General features: G+C 46.1%; 1 protein-coding gene across 4 annotated transcripts in view; it reads right to left on the reverse strand.

Moving 5' to 3' along the window:
- The window catches only part of LOC138582120 (zinc finger protein 501-like), a 130,981-nt gene that overhangs the window by 21,588 nt on the left and 86,362 nt on the right, over positions 1 to 23,031 (reverse strand). For all 4 annotated transcript variants that reach the window (XM_069653113.1, XM_069653112.1, XM_069653110.1 and 1 more), the window contains exon 2: positions 15,313 to 15,418. In XM_069653113.1, coding sequence (XP_069509214.1) covers positions 15,313 to 15,325 — 13 coding nt within the window. In that variant the 5' untranslated portion in view covers positions 15,326 to 15,418. The remainder of the gene's footprint in view (positions 1 to 15,312; positions 15,419 to 23,031) is intronic.

Raw genomic sequence — 23,031 nt, forward strand, 5'->3', positions numbered from 1 at the left:
TACAGCATTATCGTGAAAACCCCCTAAAATTTCAAATCCAGAGTATATGAACAGTCTCCCCAAGCGGTGCCGGCTGTGTTTGTGGGGACACTGACCTCCAAGCATCTGACAGAACTGACTGTGTTTGCTGCGGGCCGGACCTCATACACTATCATACATCCATCAAGACCCTGCGTCCCCTGAAGCGCTACTAGCTAAATCACAGCCCTCATATATGTAATGTCACAGGATTAATGAATGACTGCACCAGGCATGTATGGAAAACATGCACATCACAACAATAATGGTAGAAGCATAGTGGTGTGATAGAACCACTGCCACCACCATCACAATCGTCTTGATTGGGATGCACTGCAGGGAATGGTCAGGGGATGTTGGGCCGCCATGGCCATATACCGAACCAGCAAGACAATTGGGGGTAGCCTGTGCAACACTAGAGGGGGGCAAACAAGAACCAGCTCAGCATCGCTCTGGAGCAATGGGGGATGGGCAGGTATGGGTAGACCCACCACCAGACCCACCTAGAAGAATCTAGAAGTACAACCCATGCGCCTCCTGTGGCAAATAGTTGGAGCATAGGCTGTCGCTGTTGCTAACCGTTTTCATCACAGCCGCAAGAACCGGAAGAAGAAGCCAAGTACATGAGCAGGCGCCCCAACAGCAAAGCGCCATCAAGGACAGTACAATACACAACACCATGGCCGCAGGCACACAAACCAGTATACAACCAGGACTATGAAAAAATGTGTTGTGCTGTTCACATAATTCTCTGCCTATTTACACCAGACTACACCTCAACACCTCTGACAGCAGAATGCAGCGCAGACCTATGACAGATTTTGGGTACGCTGAACACATAGCGAGTTTCAAGCACTGATGTCATCCGACTCCTCCGAGCACCCATCCATATGCTTGACTGGCACATACGCATCCTAAATCATACTCCATGACCTCCGACACTCTGTACTTCGGACCGCTGAGGGGGTTTCCACTAACTGTGCATTGAGACTACAATAATGGTAAAAGGCCCTAAACAAATGACAAGTAGAATACAATACACGTGTCTCTTGTTTAGCCTAAGGACAGCCCTTTGTCCAAATACAGATCGTTCCGCCCTTGCCCATCTCTCTATCGGTCCATAATGTAATTTCCATGCCATGGCTATTCTTCCAATTGTCAATACTTTTGCCAGGTTTACAAATTTCCCCATTTTTGTTTTGTTTATAACTCAGGGATAAAGACCCAGAAGACATGATTCGGGGTTGACTGGTACCGGATCAATACCTACTTTGGTCAATATCTTGTGGGTCACTTTGCAAAACTGGGTAATCGCAGGGCACTTCCAAAACATGTGAATTCCAGAGTAGGCATTTGGGGACATGTTGAGGTGTACTGTGTTTCAAATCCAGGGAATTTGGCCCTTCTTCCCAAGCGGAGCCACCCGCTTTGGGACTAGAGAAGTGAGCCCACTATGTAATGCACTTCTTAGGGGACCGGGCAAGCGGGATCCCATTGGGGGTGACTTCCCCCAAACCAACATGGAGACAAGGAATACCCAAGTAGGGATTGCCTTTCACCTTCCCTCATTGCAAAGTCCCAACCATTAATGGGTTACATGGGAACTGACCAGGGTTATCGAGTACAGGTCCCCTTTAAGGTGGATCGCTTGATTTCTGACCCATACCTGTTACCGTGAAACTCAGAACCAAGGCAATCTTCTGCTCCGTTCCAAGGAAGAACCACACCAACCGAGGGGAGAATCCGCCAGAAGGTGAGAAACGTTGGCTGGTGTGGACGTGCAATTGAGGGAGAAGACACTCCCACACAGGATAAACTGACAGCCACGTAGTCGGTGTGGCGGGAGGGGGAGGAACCCAAGGGTAGCCGGCGGTGCACTGCAGCTCCAGAGAAAGTGAGAGTCCTGAGCAGACGGGAACCGCAGAAGACCAAAGCTGAACCGCACAACACTGGATACACTGGAGTCCTATTCCACCGTTGCCGAGACGAAAGAGGCACCGCAGAAGAGCAAACCAAGTGAACTGGAGCAAAGGTCTGGACGCAGAACTGCAAGGGTCAGAATGACTGCCTCTACTGCATAGCAGCATCGCTGTAGCACAGGTATGCGGCAGCACCCAAATAGCCCTTGGAGGGTGGTGAGGCCACAACTGAGCCCATGCTGCACTGAAGGTACGAATACCCTAGAAGGCGGTGAGAAAAGCTACATACTGCCACGGCCTGAGAAGGCCCAAGAGCCACACTTGGCTAACAACCGGAATACCTGAGGAGGGGGTGAGAAAATCAACCAACTGCAGTGGGCTGAGAAAGCCCAAAGCCCAAACAGGGCAGACAACCCAAGTACTGCAGGAGGGGGTAGGCCACACAGGGGTTAACAATCTGAATACCCCAGGATGGGGTGAGAGAAGCAACAAATCAGAAAGGCTGAACAGGCCTCAAAACATGCTGGTTTAAGAATACAAATATCCCAGGAGCGGGGAGAAAAGGGATAATCACAGAAGGGCTGAGCAGGCCCATAGAACATCAAGGGGCCGAGCAATGGTCTACTCCACAAAGGAGTGAGAGAAGGAATACTGCAACAGTCCTGGAGCCTACATGACTTTGAAACTGTGAACATCCCAAGAGGGACAAAGAACTAACTTTGGTTTGGTACTGAACAGAAACGTATACAGGTCAGGAGAATACATCTCAGAAGAAGGGATAAGTATGAAACTGTAAGGACTACCTGACGAGGACTTTGTTTGTTACCCTAAGGACAAGCTGAGAGACATTTTTTGTTGGAACTGTTCTATGGAGCTGAAAGCTGGAAGAAACTGTAAGACGTCTTGGGGGGGGGGCTGCGAGGGGGGTCAGAAAGCCAACCACCACTAGGTTAACCAACGGGGAGTAAGCTTATCCTAAGTAGAGTTTCTTTCTTCACATAGTGATGGGGCAGACGTTAGGTTAGTGTATATTTTGACAGAGGACAGAATTAATTTCTAAGACGTCCTGACGGGCACCCGTTGGTTGTTTCCTAGAATAGGGACTTCATCATAGCCGTAGGGTTTAGATAAGTTTTCATTAATTTATGTAATAAAGCACACTGTTGAAATGTGTCCACTTGTCCATCTCCAATGTCTGACTTACCACAATTGGGAAACATGTGGGACATTCTTTTGTAAAAAATACAAAATCGATCAGTTTAAAGCTTTGGTGTTGGGATACTGTTATGCGTTAGAACGGTATGGCATTCCATTGTGCGTCATCGAGGGAATCTGCAAGCCATTTTCCCATGTACTGCGGACATCTACCTCATTGTGGGTTGCCTCACCTCTTTCATATAGGATAGTTCGTGTCTAGTGCTGGGGTGTTCCTCTGGGAGGTCCCTCCAGTATCTTCTAGCTGAGTTGGTTAGGAAGTAAGTGGTGATTGACCTTGTGGTTAGTGTTTAAGTTTGTGAGTGACCATTTGAGAATAGGTCACCCAGGGTTGCGATGCTGTGCGTCTCTGCATCACATCGATACTTTCATTCTAGCGCTCGGGAGAGCATGAGACGCCAGATTTAATTTCCAACCTGTCCAAGTCTGGATGCCTAATCTAACGACCACAGGAGTTTTTTTTGTTTCAGGATGTATCCAAATTGCCCTCTTTCATTTTATTGAATAATATGAACCGTTTTAGTGATCTAGATTCTGTGGTTTCTTAATCTGCTAACCGTCTGCCTACACGTTGTGGCTGTGAGGCAATGTAGTATTTTTCAAAGTCATGGGCTCGCTGCCCCTCCTTTAGTTATTGGTCTAGGTAGTGTTTTCAATGCTATTTTATGGCTACCTCCGCCCCATACTAGTGCTGTTAATTAGCTAACTAACCTATTGAAAAATTCTGCCGTTATTTTAAAAGGGATATTGGCAAAATAATAAAGAAATAGTGACATTATTTTGACCGTCCACATGAGTGAAAGAGGAAGACCATTCCAAAATGTCAGCGATGTATCCAAGAACTGTAAAGCTTAATATGTATTATTAACATGAGTATCTTGTTGTGCTGTATTGTAATTCCCACATGCTGGCAGAGTAAGGGCCCGATTTGTTTACTCCAAGGGAAGTGTGTATCTTCTAGAAACTTAATCATACACATCACAACTTGCTTTAATACACATAAAATGCAATGCTTGATCTCACTGGAACGAACCTGATGTCACCCTTCTCATGTATTCTACTCCATCTCCTCAGTCAAACCCTTCCTGTAGCCCTCTGTTTTGAAAATCAGTCTCTGCTTCCATGTTTGCGGCATGTCTCGGATGCTGCCCTTCCTGAAAAGTGCATGAGAATGGTCAAACATGTGTCACTTGCTTTATGGTGTACCGTAACATTACGTGTTACCCAACCGTGCGGTCTCATTTCTGCTGCACAAGCAACTCCAGTGTTCGATGACTAGTCTCGATGCTTTGTCTGGTCATTCAAATGCACCGTTTTCCACATTGACATCTTATTAAATATGCACCAATGCGGTTATTGCGGAAAGCCAAACTATGCTGCCTTCACGGGCGTTGAAGCCCCACATCCACCTCTGTAGAGTGTTTGGTGATTCTGCACATGTCGCGGAAACCCCAGGGGTGGGGAGTGACATGCCACCTCTGTGATGGTCGGTTCCGCTGTGTGCTTACTTACATCAGTGCACACTGAAGTATTGCGGTTATTCTTCCTCTACTTGTAAGCAAACAGTGGGAGTTTGAATTGTTGTCGTCTAACGTATGCAAGTGCTTCTTAATGATCTCACTAATTCTGAAAGAATGGGCAGTGAATGTGGTGCATAGGTATGGACATTTTTTTTAACCCTTCCGATGCTACCTGCGAGTTGCCGCTGGACTCGTAATATTTTACCGGCGCCTGACTTCCCGGTGCCGCTGCGTCATTACAAGTCTGGCGGCCCGGGAAGCCAGGCGCCGGTAAAATGTTAGTCCCCATTCCCATAGAGTCCAGTAGGACTCTATGGGAGTGGGGACACAGAAGCACCGGCACCGTTGCTAACGGTGCTGGTGCTGCAGTGAAGAGTCTGCCTACCATGGCCGCTACGCCACGGGCCCAGCAGGCAAACTCATAGTTTGCCGGTCTGGAAACATTGGTGAGGGTGAGCTTACCGGCACTCTTGTTTCCGGACCGGCAAACTTGTAATGACCCTCATTACAAGGATGCCGGTAGGCCGCCGGTGCTATGGCTGCCTACCGGCAACTTCGACTTACTGTTTCCACCTCCTTATATCCCAGTAATACCGAGATATTATGGGCGGCGGCGGAAAGGTAAGTTCCCATTCCATCCATGGTAATACTGAAGCACCAGCACTGTTACGAACAGTGCCAGTGCTTCAGTTATTTATCTGCCGGTAGGGGCTTGAATTTATGGCAGGTCAGGCCTGCCGGTTGTTCACTTCCCCTACCGGCAGCCTTGTAGTTTGACGGTCCGGAAAAAGGTGCCGGTAATGTTGTAACCAGCACCTTATTTCCGGATCGGCCTGTTCTGTAAAACTATATACTTGTTCCATCTTACTGCCAAAACAAAACCAATGAAATACTCACCACTCACGTCTGTTTTACCTACAGACTCGCTCTCATTCTGGTTTTCATTCCCTTAGCTATAATTGCAGCTAATATAACAGTGTTTGCAGGGGGAGGAATCCGACACGATGTTCTACATAAAAACCGGATATTATTTATATTATTGAATCAAGCTTACAAACGTCAGTAGCACAAGCCCTCGGGCGCATTTCCGAAAAGCAGCAGATCTCTGGGTTCCTTGAGTTGCATGGGTCCTGTCCACTCTCAAGGGTGCATGAATATTTGCTTGCACTAGTTCATGGCAATGTATGTGTATTTGTTTTATAGGCAGCAGTGCGAGGAATCAAAATAAAGGGCTCACAGTGTCATCACCTAAGATAAAAGTGGATGTTGGTAATAAGCTGCAACCAGCCAAAGGAATAAATAGCTGAGAAATAGCCAGGAATGTAGGAATACCATATTTGAACCATTCAAGCTGGGGTTTTGGCCCTGAATAAAAGCAGTTACAGTTTTAAATCAGATGTCACTATCAAACACGATTTTTTTAGCCAACTGATTTTTTACTGTCCATGGCTATTATATGGCATCAATGTTAGGGCTTCATTGTGGAGGCTGTGGCCCTTTGGAAATGCTGGCACTTTGCTGTAACCCTGCACAGGTGACGCACCCCCACCAAGATGGTCACTGTGGCCCGTTGCGTGCCAAACATGGCCGCCTCCAAGATGACGACCACCATGGGCATTCCAACATGCTCAGGATGGCAAGCCTCCTCATCTGGAATCCTCAGTTTGGGCACAAATCTTTGCATCACTCAAGGTCCATTCCTGTGATGCCCTGTTCCCCTCCAGTTTGCTTTTTCTGGTTCTGACCGCTCAGAGTACCTGAAAGATGCATCAGAGGGCTTTCCCAGTTCTCCCTGAGCACACCGGCCAGACTTTACTGTGTCTCTCCTCTCTATCATTACTACAGAACCTGGCTGGCATCTTCAATGTTTATTCCCCTTGAGGGTTTATCCTGGGCAGTCTCCCTAGAGGTCACTAGTTTACCAGTCTACCCACATCAGGACGCCATGCACCTTCTAGTGGAGGCCCCTGCTAATCTTCGTCCAGACACCTACCATGCCTCACCAGCCCAGCACAGCCCAGCCCAGCCCACTCTCTACCCTCTAGCATTTGACTTGGGCCAGAAGCTAGGCCAGGTTTCCTGAGATCATGGAGACGGCTCCTCTCTTGCCTATACAATAGCTGGATGTCCTTCCGCATTCTACTAAATCTCTCACCTCGCTGTAGTCCTCAGTTGCCTACATTACTACCAAAGCTTTATCCTTGGCATTCTTGTCTACTCATTTGCTCTAGTTGACAAAATCCTCAACTTCAGTACTCGCACCTTGTAGTTGACCCCCACTTCCCTCCACTGTCTTAGACTGGCCTCCCATGGATAACGTTTCCTTTTCAAATTCCTACTTTTAATCCATTTGCTCCCTTCTCCCCACATGGCTGCCTCCTTCTCCTGCTGCTCTGCCCCTCACACCTTTTAATCATGCAAACTCTATCCCTCATCCACCACATGCATCCTCTCGCTTTTCTTTTCTTTCCTCCCCTTCCCCCCATTGGAGTTCTATTCGCCCGACAACATAAACACCAACATGAACTTATTCAAATCAGTCCAAAAGCTCCATTCCCTTCACCTTGAAGGAGCACCTTACCTCACTAACACCACAAACCCCCTCCCGAACCCGCCATCTCCACCACTGCCATGTTATCTATCCAGTGCTCAACATATTTTGTAAGGCACCTGCTTGCAGACTGCCCACTCTACTGCATAGTACTGTACATTTTCTGATAGAAACACCACGCCCTCCATAAATGCAATTAGTACCCCGGTTTGGCGTGCCGGGGTACTAATGGCAATATGACCCGAGGAGGGAGGCCATTACCGGTCGGGTAATGCCCCCAGTGCTCCGTTAAAGCCCTTGCTTCACTCAGGCTTCTAACTATGGCCCTGGGGGCATTACCCAACCAGTAATGGCCCCCCTCCTTGGGTTATAATGCCTTAATAAAACACAGGGAGTGAATCAGACACAGAACCAGGGGAGACTAGTATCCCTGCTAGGCAGGAAAACACAGCAATGCAATATAGTTTATCCCCAGCTGCACCTTTTGAGGATTATTCCGGGGAAAGGACATTGTTCTTCTATATAGTGAAACCATCCGAGCCTTTCAGCATTCATACCATCCTGTTAAGAATAAAGTATTTAGAAAAGAAAGATAGCAAATGCCATTTGATCAGCCACAGTACATAAGCATATTCATAGACCTGTGGTTCTTCTCAACGTGTGGTCCCATGAGATTCCAAATACTCCCTCAAGCCCCCAATCCACAGTCCATTCCTGTTTTCAGGTCACTCTCTGCGAGCGAAAAAGGTACAAGTCATCTAATATCAAACCCTTTCCTAACTCCAAAACAAAAAGCTTAGAATGTATACGTTCTTCAACCCTAAAATAGCACCGCCATTCTTTATTCCGTTCTAAAGGATACAGTGCTGTACTGTAGTGCATTGTGGTCGGTCACATCATTTGGAAAATGCCCTCCTAACCGGGCTCCAAGCCGCTCCACTAAAATCAGTATACCACGCAGCAATATGCCTCATTACGGGTGCATGGAAATTTGACCAAATTACCTCCATCCTATGTGAACTATATTGGCTTCCTCTCCAGGCCTGGCTACTGCTCAAGACTACATGCATCAACTACAAAGCAAACACTAGCATCATACCAGCATACCTGGCTCTCTCATGAGGCCCACGAAGAGAGAACCCTCAAACAATCCTTCTCTTGTCATGCACCAGCCTCTGGAACTCTAGCCCTGCTTCATCTCGGAATGATAAATGCCCCAACAAATCCCCAATTCCACAAAGCTCACAAAATGTGGATTTTTCAATTAGAAGGATTAATAGAAATATGAAAACCTGGATTATACGGCTGCTTAAAAAAAGCACACTTATATTCCAGGTTTTCATATTTTGATGAGTGGTCAATTGCTGATGCTGAAAATATCTAAATAGTCCCCCCTAACTAGTTCAAACACTTTCTTGCACTATTTGAAAGGTTTTTTCCCCACTTGTCTAAGAATTAAGATGTCATTTTATAGCTCTACACCCTCAATGTACTATTCCTCACTTTGCTGACAGCAAATATTGTTTGAGAAAGAATTGTGTTGCTGGTCCGCTAAAAGCTGTGAGGCCCCTGCTCTGTATTAGCATGACCCAACACCAATATGGTTCCCTTGGAAATTGGGCTGTGGAATGAAATCCCATGCATGAGGCTAGTGGATGGGACTGGGTGAGGCTGGAGACCGTCACACACTCCATGATGCAGGCCGACAAGGGGCTATACGAAGGATTCTGCAGGCTCCCCAATCCCATGCATGAGGCTAGTGGATGGGACTGGGTGAGGCTGGAGACCGTCACACACTCCATGATGCAGGCCGACAAGGGGCTATACGAAGGATTCTGCAGGCTCCCCAATTCATCCCAAGCCTGGTTTGTGTGCTCACTGCAAAGCCGTCCTCATCCATCCTGGTCGTTATAGAGAGAAGTCACAACATGGAATAGCAAGGGGTCACATACACACCACATAGTTCACAGAGTTGTCACTACGGGCATCCATGGTTTTCTTAACAGTAAAGCATGGTTTGCGGGAAGACAACGGTTTGTGAGAGTGGCTCATCCCATGGTATCAGGGCTGGGGACTGTCGAAATCATGAAGCAGGATGCCATTGAGGAACGCAGGAGATCCCCCCAAGCCCTAGAAACAACAGTTGCATTCACTGCATGGAACATAAACAAAGATGGTGGTAGGACGTTTTATTGCGTTTGTTAACTGAGGCGCAGTTAGACCGCTGACCAAGCCTTAGCACCTGCTGAAACTGTAGTCCACAGGAATACTGGCTAGTAACGCAGCACGGCCAGATGGAAATCAAACCTGAATCCACGTATGCAATGGGTTGGCAGCTAGAGGGAAGAACAAGAGAACAGAGTGGGGAGGAGTTTGCTCTCTCGCTTCCCTCCCTCCTTGCTGCACCGTGAAAGAAGCCAGAGAAGAGGGCAACTGAGGAGAGCAGCAGTGGCCAGAGGAGTGGAGGGGGACGTGAAGATGTGGGAGAAAAGAGTGAACGTGATAGACATGGGCAGAGTAAGAGAAAATATTGGAGGAACGCTTCCTTACACGTTCTTATTTTGTTATTTAAAAAAATGACATTTTAGCCTCCTTACTCTCTCCATTTTATAGAGTGGGCAAATCAAAATAAAATGAACCAGGTCTTCATCCCGTCTCCATCTCACATTGATATTTCAGTGAAGCTTTTCACCCAGTACTTGTTTTAGCCAGGGATAACAAATGTAACCTGGTTTTAATCAGAAGTCTTCTCCAATACTGAGAGTTAAGACCAGCTATGGGACCAATAGCTCGGAGACTCCTCTTGAAGTTGAAAGCGAGGCAGGGATTCAATCTTTTATACATCCTCTGCCAGCGCTCTGACTCTAACCATGTTTGAATTTCAGTTTTGACTCAATCTGGTTTATCCAGCATTCTTCCTACCAAAAAAAACTGGTCCCAGAGCCTACAACTTGTTTTGTACCAAAATGACTGTGCAACCGCTGGAAAGGGCCTCCATTGCTGCAAATACCAAATGGACATTTGGATTTTTTATATATCCCAGTTTTAATTTAGAAACATAAACCAAGTGTCTTGCTTGTGCCATGGAGGAAATATTCTGCATTCCCAATTCTTTTCTCAATACACTATTCGGACACCCCGGTGCGAGCCCCAAATGTTGTTGCCAAAAGTGCATCTGGACTACCTCCAGAGGCTTGCTTGCAGATACTGTGGCCACAGATCTCACTGCCATACAGTATCTGTGATGCCACCTTGCAATTGAAGACTTCTAGCCTGCGGGCCTCATATTTAAAATAGGACCTTCATAGTCTTTGCAAACTGACCCTTGCCCTGTCTGCCTGGTATTTAATATGATCTTTCCATAGATCACTCTTTGCGAAGTTTAGGCCTAGATAAGTGTATGAGTTCACCACCTCTAGAGGGTCCCCTTTTATTTCCCACCTTGGCAATTTCTTTTTCTTTTTCCCAAAGATGAGAATCTTGGTTTTATCTTTGTTTAACTTTAATTTATGTGTTTCAAGGAAATCCACAGCATAGTTAAGCTCTTGCCTGAGACCAGTTGGGTTGAGTGCCAAGATGACTGTATCGTCAGCATATAATAATGTGCTGTACTCCCTTTTCACACCTGATCATGGTGTTTAGCTCGATTAAAATCTGTCATAAAAAGTATAAAATGGAGAGGCGCAAGTGGGCAATCTTGTTTTACTCCCTTATTAATATAAAAATAATTGTATTATATTCTACTCCACCGTATCTGACCGCCGTCCTGATCGGATCATAACAAAGATGAACTGATCTAAAAAAGTTGAACGGGATCCCCAATATGATTACTTTCTTCCATGCCTCTATCAATTCACTCAAAAGCTTTTTCAAAGTCTAATAAAGCAGCATACACAGCCCCACCTTGTATTTTACAGTATTTGTCAATGATTGTAGACAAAATAAGCAGTGGTCTATTGTTGTGAAACCGCTCCTAAAACCTGCTTGCGAGTAGACCAGAATATTATTCTCCATGTCCCAGTCTTCCAGTCTACCCAGTATGCACTTCACATAAATCTTGTCAGAGAGGTCTAATAATGATATGGGACGGTAACAATTGGGTTCTTCCGTATTCGCTTTCTTGAAGATTGGAACCATTATCCCACCCTGCCACCTTCTAGGAATATTCTCAGCCCCAAAGGGTTTAACCAAAATTAGAGCCCACCAGTTACCATGACCCACAAACATCTTAGGGCAGACCATCTGGCCCGCTGCTTTTCCTCATTTCAGTTGGGAAATAGCAACTGAAACCTTCAACTCAGTAAACAAAATCTGTTTTCCCGAACAGGCCAGCTGCAACTTGTTCTCCACACACTTCTCTGTGTAAAGGATCTTTCTGAAGTGCGGCACCCATCTGCCCTTCTCAATAGGTCTGCCCCGGCAACAACCCGTTGCCACTAACCCCCAGAATAGCCTAGGGTTGTTAGTACAGACTGCTTGTGGTTTCTTTCAACCCTGGCACTCTGAATGAACCAGGTTGCATGAATACTTATATCATGCCCCATTCTACTAGGCCTTTCAAGCGGATCATATAATTTGCTTTGAAGCATTTCTATCATGGATTCAAAGGCGGCCACTATTCCAGCTGGTGTAGACCCTTTATCCAAGAATAGTTGACGATTACTCTTCACATCTCCTGAGCTAAAGCAGCCATACATTTTTGACCTATCAGCCGGGTGCCCTGATGGGCCCGAGATTGACAGTTTTGAGTTTCCCTTATTCTGAGCGGGAGGGGCATAGGGAAAAGATCACTCATCTCTTTCTTCCACCCAAAAGTCCACCACCCATTTGAAAATATGGCAGTCAACCAGCATGTAATCTATTATAGCTGTATGTCTAGCAAATATTCGCCTTGGTGAATATCACCACGTGTCCTACCATTAGGTTCAACCAAAGAAACTTCAGCAGGCAAATATGCCAACTCTCTACATCCGCTATCAGGTTTACTGAACGCTAAATTCCTTGTAGGTATACCACAAACCTCTTCCAAAAGTTTATTCTCATTGGTATGGTCAGTAAGCTGTCCCAGCTTGGCATTCCAATCACCCATCAAAATAACATTACCAGGCTCTACACCAAACATTACCAGGCTCTACAGACAAACCCTCAACTCCCCTAGAGATCCATTTTCTTTTCTTGGTGGTGAATATACATTAACAATATATAACTTGGTCTTAAATCACCGTCCAACCACGACAGGCACACTGTGATCATTGAATTTAAACTAGAGCACACCCTATTTACCTCCCATCCAAATTGTGCATCAATCAAAGTGCACAAATCACCATTATTTCTGCCTTTACATAATTTTTCTGCCTTCAGATTGAATGAACAGTACCCCGGTATGCTAAAACCTTCGGCTGACCAGGTCTCCTGCAAACAGATGATGTCAAATTGGGCCCGATAGTCGACCCAATCATGGTCAGCCCATTGTGCCGCTACCCCAGCAACCTTCCAGGAATTTACCCTGGGGGAGTCACTCACCATGCCCTCGACCCCCCTCCCCCACACCTCCAGAGTCTCTACCTGCTCCATTTTCAAAAGGGGCACCGGGCTCTGTCAGGTGTGGCAGTTGTATACTTAGTCATTGGCATGAGCCAATGGTACACAATTGACCTTTGGCCCTGGCAACAGTGTGCTATTCAATTCACCTTTAGTAAGGTCTATAAGCAAAGTACTCTTGCTTGGCGAACGGGCCGCACTTTAATTATAGAACTCCTACTCACCCATTAATTCATCCTAATACGTGGAAGCTCCGACCCCAGCCGGCTAATACTTTCAAACCATGAATCGTGTATGTGACACTGGGCCTCATTATAAGTTTGCCGATCCAGAAACAACAGTGTCGGTAAGCTTACCAGCACCTCTGGACCGGCAAACTACGAGTCTGCCTGCCGGAGTCGCAAATGGTCTGAACTGCCGGACACAGCGGCCACGGTAGGCAAACCTGTCACAGAAGCTTCCATGGTCCCCATTCCAATTGAGTCCTATGGCAGTCTATCAGAATGGGGTATTACAATGTACCGGCGCCTGACTGTCCAGTCAATGCGGGGTTGTAATCCCCCGGTGTTACCAGGAAGTCAGGCGCTGGTAAATCATTCCGAATCCGGCGGCAACACGCCGGTAGCACCGGCACAGTTACCGCCAGACTCGGAATGAACCCCACTCCCTTCAGATTCTGATAACACAGATGAGGGTTCTGCTGAGGGCATCCTTATCTCTGTAGGCTTAGGGGTCACAGTCATCATGCATGGGTGGGTTGTAAATAGACAGGTCAGAAGCTGAAGTGCCTTAAGACGACATTGCTTATCCACATTAGATTCTTCCCTTAAACTGTCCAACGACCATACCACATCAGACATTACACCCTCCATGCGCAACATGGTCTGCCGCAGTTTGTCTTGTGTCATCTGCTCCCTGGTGTAAAAAGCCAGGAGGCTGATGTTTCATCGGCCCTGTTCATGTGGTCCTCATAGCTTTGTATGGCGGAGGGGAAGGGAGCGGCGGAAACGTAAGTTATGTTCTGCCCCACCTCTCCGCCATACAAATGAATGAATACGGGGTGTACTTGAAACAAAATGCGTAAGAGCCTTACGTGCTTTTATACATTTTGTTTCCAGTACGCCCAGTTCAAAAGCTGTTTCACAGTACCAGGGGAAATGTCTCCTTTCCCCTGGCCTTTCTTGGCTTTACTTTCACAGTTCACAAAACCTAGGGGAATGTCTCTCTTCCCTTGGCTTTTTCGCATGGCTATTTATCAGGGTTCACAATGCCAGGGGGAGTGTCTCCCTTCCCCTGGCCTTTCTCGGGCTTTCCTAATATCTCCCTTCCTGTGGCCTTTCTCAGGGGACAAAAAGGTACGTTTTCAACCTTGGTTTCTTAAATGGGTGCGGGTCCCACACTCGCGCTGCTGCGCTGTATCCGCTTGGTTCACTCTCCTGTGAAGTATACAATTCTCGCTCTCTCGTTGGCTTCAGCGTCCCAGACCCTAATACTCTTGGTAACCTTCAAGCACCTCTGCAGTCTGCTGCCTTTCCCCGGCTGTTTCTTTTGGGACTCTCATTCTCGCGTCTCTCCTGTGCTTAGGCTTGAGCTTGAACTGCCCGCAAACTCCTGCGTGGGACTGATGTATTGCTTTGGACCAATCACTGGCCTTTGAAAACTAGAGCGCTTGTTCTGCTTCTTACGAGTGATCGTTAAACTTGCGGGCATCTTCTTTGTCACAGTACCAGTCTTAAAGCTACAGGTGTGATATTTTTTACTTTCTGTGTTTTCATTGTTGGCATGTAGGTTATATTGCCTGACAAGATATCGGCTCTATCCAGGGAGGGATTAGGAGGATTAAGAGTTGGAGAAGAGGTTGAAAATGGTAAAGCCGGGTAATACCACGTTTTCTGGTGATGGCCTTCCCCAATGCCATAGGGGAATTCGTTCCCCATTCGATCCCCCCTCGCTACACCACCCCAGACTTTTGTAATGTGGATGCACCACCCTGGCCACATGGGAAAGGTCTCCCCCTATTGGTGAAGGGACGCAATTCACAATGGCGAAGCTCTGAGGAAACGCAACTACCAACAATGCATACAGGCCGACTATAGCAAGGGCTTTTAGAACAAACATTATATGGGGGCAATGCAATTGTGTAAAAGTGACTGGACAGTGTTGCCGTGAATGTACTTGAACTCCATAACATTGTTTGCATTGAAGGGGTAACACAAATGCCGTCTATATTTCAAGGTATAAAGATCAACCTTTTTTCTCCCCCAAGAGTCCAAAATTAGGTTTCACCAACACTGCGTTTGCATTGATGGCAATTGCACTTTCAGACACTAGGTCAAGACAAAGTGGGGACAATGCGTTAAATGGAGTGGGGCAAACCTGGACATTTTCCGTGAATAATTCTGGGTAATGTAATTTTAATGTAATGATGTGACTCACAAATGCAATCTTCTGCTAAAACAGAATATGATCAACATTTACATACATGCCCCACCCTTGGCCATACGTTTTTATCTTTAATTCCTGCCACAAGGATAAAACGCAGATTTACCCTCTGAAATCATGTGCGCTCCATCTTCTCCAACAGTGATTTCATAAATTAGCTGCTGCTCCTCTTGTGCAAGAACGATTTCCTCTAGAGCAACGTGGAACAACCCCTAAAAGAGAAAGTAGCTTATAACCATATATTCCTCTTCAAGCATTTAGAAACTTGGTTCTTAATATTGCACAAGCAGCCTGTAATAAAGCATCACCCGTCTTTGTGGTACATGAGAACTAAAAAGGTAACCTCTTAAGTGCCGAGGACGAGTATGCTTGTCCTATTTGCATAGACTGCATAACAGCCCAGCAGTTTAAAGATCATATATATGGGTAAAAATGTACTAGCCAGCAATAAAAATACACCATCCACCTCAATTTTAAGCCTACACACAGCACACCATTTCTTACTCGCCAAGCATTAATGATCACTAGTCAGTGGCTATATACTACAGGGGAGAGGCCATGAAGCACAATGGCATGACAGATGTGCAGCAATGTGATCTGTACATACAGATCCTGAAGGTGTCTGAGTCAGTATATATGCTTCAATGTCACAAACATTTCAATATTGGGTTAAGTGTTCTGAAAAATTAAATGAGTACCAAGCCGATGTGCTGGCCTAAAACTTTCCACTCATCACTAGCCCTTGGCGACTATTAATGGACTCTTGGTGAGTAAGAAAATGTGTGCAGTGTGTATGTGTTGCACTCAGGGGTTGATTGAGTGACTTTTCATGGCTGGCTAGTACCGTGCAATGTGAAACTGTTGCCCTTGCAATGTGATGTATGCGAGAGTCAAGCACACAGCCCTTTTTTTTTTTTTTTTTTTTTAATCGCAGACATATTTGTCAAATATAAAGATTTGTGATCATTCTTATGTTCCCAAAATGCACATTGATTTTATGACAGGAAGGCTTAACCGGTACAGCCACTCGTTTCCCTTTCCACTTTATCATATGGGTGTTTTGAAAGACTACAATAGAAGTGCACTAGACTGCGCCCTATCAGAAAATAACCCACGTTTAGCTTTTGATATCTTGCTTTGCGCAGTAAGATAAGTGCAATGTTCTTCTGACTACAATAAATACTGAAAGTGATCATTACAAATAAACAGTGTAACATTTTAAAAAAGAAGCGAGTTTACAATGTTAGTACAATTTAATAATGTTCTTTTTTATTGCTGCTTTTCCAAGTAAGCACAGTTCCCCAACCACCTCAAGATATCGGTTTTCTCAACAGCTGGAATGCCTCAAACAAATGCAATACTCACCCAAGTAGGAAGAAACAGACAAAGACCTCATTACGAGTTGGGCGGTATTCCGGCGGTAAATCTGCCAGAATACTGCCCAACGGAATTACCGTTAACGCCACTTGGTCCAGCAGAATTACAAGTGGCAGTGGTGGAGTTAATCTACAAATGTTGAGAGTCCATTGGATTTAGTGGGGAATATTTGGCGGAATTACCGCTGCGGGAATTACTGCTGCAGTAATGCAGACGATTTTGACAATTTAGGCAGAAAGTAGGAGTATTTACCTCCGTCATGATGCTGGAGGTAAATCCCCCCCCCCCCTCCAGGGCCATACTCGTAGAATGTCGGTGCAGGAAAAGTGGTGGGAATTCCATTACCGCCAACTTTTTCCCACACCATCATACTTGTAATGAGGCCCTTAGTCTGAGAGCGAAAGAGTGCTACATTGCTGTAAAATAGGCCAGGTATGTTGGGTCAGCATATCAGCCTCCTGCTGGTCCCTGGATACGAAGGAGTGGGTGATCCGTGATTGGGACCGCAGCCTGGCGCTGCGCCAGAATAATCAGGAGTCAAAGACCAGAGTGTGGAGTGCCACTCCGCCAGTAACCGGGAACCCCTGGGTCCCACCTTCTTTATTCACTTGACTCAGCCAGTGTGCAGTGATGTACAGGGCGAGCAAGTGATGTTGGGATACGGAGGGAGACCGCATAACATTCCTCATTTCCTCCAAAATGAACGATAATATGACTATGACACTCTACTGTACTAGCACACAAAGTCTTTTCGTCTCACTGACGGTGCATGGTCTTCCCTCAACGAGTATCGGCCCAGGCCTCTAGTCAGTGTTTTCATCTGTCTGGTGTCTTCGGGGAGTGGCATTCCTTCCAGTCTTTCACCTGCCTCTGTGCCTTCTGTTCCTTCCGCGTTACATATTTCCTCTTCTTTCAACATTGCAGGTGCCGTCTCAGGTTCTTGCAGTCTCCATGACGCCATGCTAAGGATTCTCTGTCTTGGTCTTTCTGACCGCACCAATCTTGGCAGTCGTTTAAACCATGAGGAATTTCTGGCTATTATCTCTGTTCCTGGATAGTGCTCTTATTAGGGTACCCTGCTTCACCACCACTGTCCAGGGAGAATCATCGAAAGGAAGAGTCAGTTTTGTCTTGTTGGCATTATTGAGTACTATTACGTGGTCTCCTATGTGAAGTTTTGACTTCTTTGCATGTCTCTTAACACTCATCCTTTCATTTGCTCACACTCGTCTTGACTGGAACTGTTCTTTATTGTTTTTATTTGTCCGAGTCGATTTGCGATGGGATGGTCGATGACTGCAACACTGTTGTTCAGAATGTCTCCTGGTGGGACTCCCATGGAGATGTGTGGTGCGACTCAGGAACCTATACAGATCCACTTTCCACAGGAGACCTTGTGCTTTGGCGATCCTAAGGACTTTGTTTATTGCTTGGATGCATCTCTCGGCATCACCGTTGGCTTGGAGCCACCAGAGTGAGATGCGCCGATGGTGTATTTGGAGTTCCTCCAGGTATTCCATGACTTCTTTGCCACGGAATGGTGGGCCATTAATGCTTTTGATTGATAGTTGGAGTCTGTGGGTGGCAAACATCTTTTCAAGAGCTGGCAGAACTGCGTTGGATGGTACCACTTCCACTACTGGGTATCTTGAGTGGTAATCTATTGCAACCAGAAGCTAAACTTGCAGACATTTACACTTATTTTTTTAATTTCTTTATTTATTTGCCTTTTTAAAGCACTCACACAGCCCGGGGGCATCGAGGCGCTGTTACAGAAATAGGTCTTAGTTGCATATTTATAACGCACTTAATACCCAGAGGTTTATAAGCACGGACCCGGGGATCGAACCTGTGTTGCTTCGTGTTGTCTTGTTTCCAAGGCGAGCACGTTGCCGCTGAGCTATCCTCCCGTGACATTATGGCTTCCCACCGTGATTTTCTTCTTGGTGCTGAGCAAATGTGTTCTGGCCTTGATGGTACTTCTGCTGCTTGACATGGGAAGCAGGTTGAGATTAGTTCCGCAACCTTCTTGTCTATGTGTGGGAAACCCATTCTTCTCCTTATTCTTGATTTAGTGCGGACGGTGCATTGGTGGCCCTTGTGTGTGAGAGCGACTACTCTTTCTTATAAGCTGTCAGGGATGACTATCTTGTTACCCCGGAGGAGTAGGCCATCATCTGATATTGATGAATTGTGGCGAACTGTGAATGCACCAGACAAGAATTTTCAGACTGTTTTCGTGCGGTTTTGAACATTAAGATATTTCCAATACTGAATTCATTTTGAGTTCGCAGTATTGGTCCTGTAGGGTTGCTTCAGCGATTTCTGCGATGCGGAAGGCCTTTGGTTTTGCTCGCTTTACAATCTAACAGATGTGTTCCTGTGTGTCTTTTGCTTCTCAGACTTCAGTCTCTGTGGCTCGCTACGGATGTCTTGAGAGGAAGGCCGCCGGGTTGTCCGCTCCGACTTGGTATTCTAGATTGAAGTCATATAGTTTTAGCTGTACTATCAATTTTTCCATCCACGATGGTGGGTGCGGCACGGATTCCAACAGGATGGGTATTAACGGTTTGTGGTCTGTGAATGCCATAAATCATCTACCATAGAAATAGATGAGAAAATGCAGGCATCCCCACAGCACTGCTATTGCTTCTTTTCCTATGTGGGAGTACCTCTGTTTCATTGGGGTAAGTGCTCTGGAGGAATGTGCGATGGGCCTCACTTTGCCTGTCTGAGATCAGTATGGTGCCTAAACCCCCTGGAATGGCATCTACATAGAGCTCTGTATTCATGGAGGTGTTGCAGTTCGCTATTGTTGCTTCAGCAGATGATTCTTTGATACTTTGGAACGCTGGTTTTTATTGGTCTTCCCACATTCATTTCGTGTTGTGTTAGTTTGCGCAGTGGTTCAGAGAGTGTTGCTAGATTTTGGAAGACTCGACCGCAGTAGGTCGCCATGCCCAGGAAACTCCTGACTTCTGTGGGCGTTGTGCAGGGTGACGCTGCCTTGATGTCTGCCACTCTGAGGGGGGTCTGCTGACACACCCCCTGCTATTGAATATTAACTCGAAGAATGTGAGTTCTTCTTTCAGGAATTTACACTTATTTCGATGTAGTGTGAGGCCATCGCTGACATTTAACACCACTGGGAGTCCTTGAAGTAACGTCTGAATTGCATTCTGAAATACTTCGGCAGCCGAGGATATACAAAAATGAAGGCATTTGTACCTCCTCAATCTTAGGTGTGTTGAGAAAGTGGTGATGTATCTGGATTTTTGGTGTAGCTTCAGTTGATGAAACCCTGCATTGCGGTCCAATTTAGAGAATATCTTAAAGACGGTTAAGTCTTAAATTATTTGGTCTAATGTGGGAGTGACATGTCTTTCCCTAATGATTGCTGTATTAGAAAGGCGCATGTCGATACAAACCCTTACTTTTCCTGATTGTTTTGGTTTGTGTGTTTCTATCATTGGTGAGATCCATGGTGTGGGTCCTGTTGCTTTCTCTATTAATAATGTTGTTTCAAGGTTTTCCAGCTCTTTTGCGACTAGTTCTCTCATGTGGAAAGGTGTTCTGTGTCTTACTGTTTTCATCTGCACTGAGGTGTCAATGTGAAGTTTTATTGGCTGACCTTTTAGACACCCAATGCCTCGTAGTAAGTTGGGGTGTTTGGATAGAAGTGCTTGTATTTCGTCTGCGGATGATACTTTACACATAAATTGTATGAGTCCTAGTTCTTCTGCTGACGCCCAACATAACAGGGATTCCAGACCGGTATTGATGACATACATTTTTTATTGTGATGTGATTCCTCCTTTCCCAAGTTCGGTTCGGAACCGCCCTAACACTGGTAAAGGTTTATGAATCGCATATGTATAAAGTGCATTTTTTAGAAAATGTCGATTGTGGCATGACGTTAATGGACACCCCTGTGTTGATCGCAATGATGGTGGCTTGTCCTGCAACCTCTATTGTGAATTTGGGCTGATGCCTTTTTTCTTTTCCTTCTCCTTCATTTAAAGCCGAGATCATGTGTATTTTCCTTTTTGTCTTGGTTATCGCTCTGGTTTGTATGGTTGCTGCCGTCTGTTTGTCCTTGTCATCTGATTCTTCCGTTGCACTCGTAGTGTAGCCAACAGATTCTTCCTAGCAATAAAACCTACTGTATGTAAAACAAACAGAATAGTAGGATGTATTCCTGGAAAGAATGGAACCAACGATCACCAAGCTACCTAGGACACAAGAAAGAACGAGTTAGGTCTGACCCTTTAGCAGTGTAATGCAAAACAGAGTCTACTTTATCGGGACTAACCTCAAACAAAGAAGGCAGAATGCAGAGAGGTATCGCCAACCCGCTAGGATAGGTATCCAAATGTGGCGGTCGGTATGTCTTTACTTACAACCACTTGTATTGTGGGTTCAGCAGGTTGTTCCCCAGATGAGAGTCGCAGCAGAAGCACCAAGAGGAATGGAGCAGACCCCAGGGAACCTCTTCCAGACGGCATGAGGACGCCTATAGCGGTAAGCAAGTCTCTAGTCCCAAGCGCCGAACCCGACTGAACGCAGACGGCAGGGGGGAAGCCACCAGCACACACCGGAAGTCTCTAGTCTGTGTGAGGCGGGTAAGGGGAATGCTCCACAATACTCAGTGCAGGGTCAGAGAAGGCAAGATGGGTCAGAGCGAAGCGGGGCACAACAAAGGCAGTGGGCGAGGTGAAAGGCAATCCGATGTTACGTTCCGGGTCGAGCAGGATCACAGGTAGGCAAAATCCAAGGCAAACGTAGCAGGCGTGGGGCAGACAAAAGGAAAATCCAGGAATCAGGCGAAAGATCAAAGCAACCAGAGAATCCAAAAGCAGAAAAAGCAAAAACACAATCCAAGCGCACTTCGGCAAATTCAGAAGCACCAAGGCAGCAGGGAAAGGTGCTTAAGTACCACAGAACGTATCACGTGACTGATACATGCATCTTGAGTTGGAAACTCCATGAGCAGAACGCCACAACTTCCATGGCAACTTCCAATCCCTGCTGTAACGTCCCTTACTGCAGAAACGCATAGACCTGTGGGATCCGTAGTAAGGAGAATAATGTTGTACGTTTCTGTGTACAGAATGGAAGCGTGTGTCTGAACGGAATGCGCGAGTGTGTGCTTTCCTGTTACTTCTAGTAGATGTGTTGAGACTATCAGTGAGGCGTAACTTGAATCTAGTGGAGGTCGTAGGCCTGACAGTCATTGTCAACATCTACTTCTCGTGCCTTGCCTTGTTTTTTCCTCTGGCTGGCATTTGGTGGTTTATGGCGCCTCAGTGTTGTTGGTGCTGAGGATCGACAAACCTTTGTGTGGTGATCCAGCCGTTCACACGCTGCATGTTGTGCCTTGCGCTGGCCAGTCTTTCCTCCCATGGCGTGGTCCTCCACACCATCCGCACTCTTTGGGGATTGCCACGGTGGGGGCCCTCCTTGGGTACCTTCGCGTTACCTGTTGTCGGATATCCTTGTGATTATTTGCGAAGGGGTGATCTTTAGTTTCATAGGGTGTTTTCCATGTGTGCGGCTCTATCATGAGCAAGTTCCTGTTGTCGCCTATACTCCAGTAAGTGGTGTAGTGAGATTGCTTTCTCACTAAGCGCTATCCATCTTTCTTAGCGAGCATCCCATTTATGACTTGTGTCTCATTTCTTCCTCATCATCATCAAATTCGCATGACAATGCTAGTTTGTGTAGACGGTTGTGATATGCGTCAATCACTTCGCTCTCCTCTTGAACCGTTGTGCAGAATATGAACACTTCATAATCTGGTTTCAGTTGGGGCACGAAATGATTTGTGGGAGCTTCTTTGGCTGTGTAGTAGTCATTTGGGGTTCCTATATTTGCTAGTGAATTGAATATGTGTATCAAGTCATTCCCTACGTTGAGGAGGAGGTGGGAGATTTGCATATGGTTTTTCCCCCTTCTGTAATGGCTTGGCAGACTGAAAAACGATGGTCTGGAGTGTTGCCCAGAGCTTTGCCTGTGGTTATGATTAATTCAAAACCTTCAAGCCATCACCTTTTCGTTTTCCTAGGGACCTCATTTTCGTGGGGGCTGGAGTCTCTACAGTCCATTAGGATTTCAAATTTGTGTAGCCATATAACCCAACTGGATCCCACTGACGAAGGGTCTTTTTATGGGTCAAATGGGGGAGAGACGTTCCAGATCAGTTGTGACTTTACCCTGTTGTTGAGGTGTTAAAACTGGCCGCTAGCCTGTTTGAAACAGGTGGGCTTGTGATTCTCATGTTGTCTGTAGTGCTCCTTGTCCCCGGTGTGGCCATGATGTTATTTTGTATTGATTTTTTTCTCTTGGCCCTCCTGTAGACTTTCTTCTGCATCCTGCTATTTCTTTTTAATCTTCTTTATCGTAATCTGGTTCGTGGGTGTAGTGGCTTCCCATCCATCGTCGCCAGTGT

This window comes from Ambystoma mexicanum, chromosome 3q, assembly GCF_040938575.1.
Source record: "Ambystoma mexicanum isolate Mex_15411 chromosome 3q, UKY_AmexF1_1, whole genome shotgun sequence".
In the NCBI taxonomy this organism is placed as follows: domain Eukaryota; kingdom Metazoa; phylum Chordata; class Amphibia; order Caudata; family Ambystomatidae; genus Ambystoma; species Ambystoma mexicanum.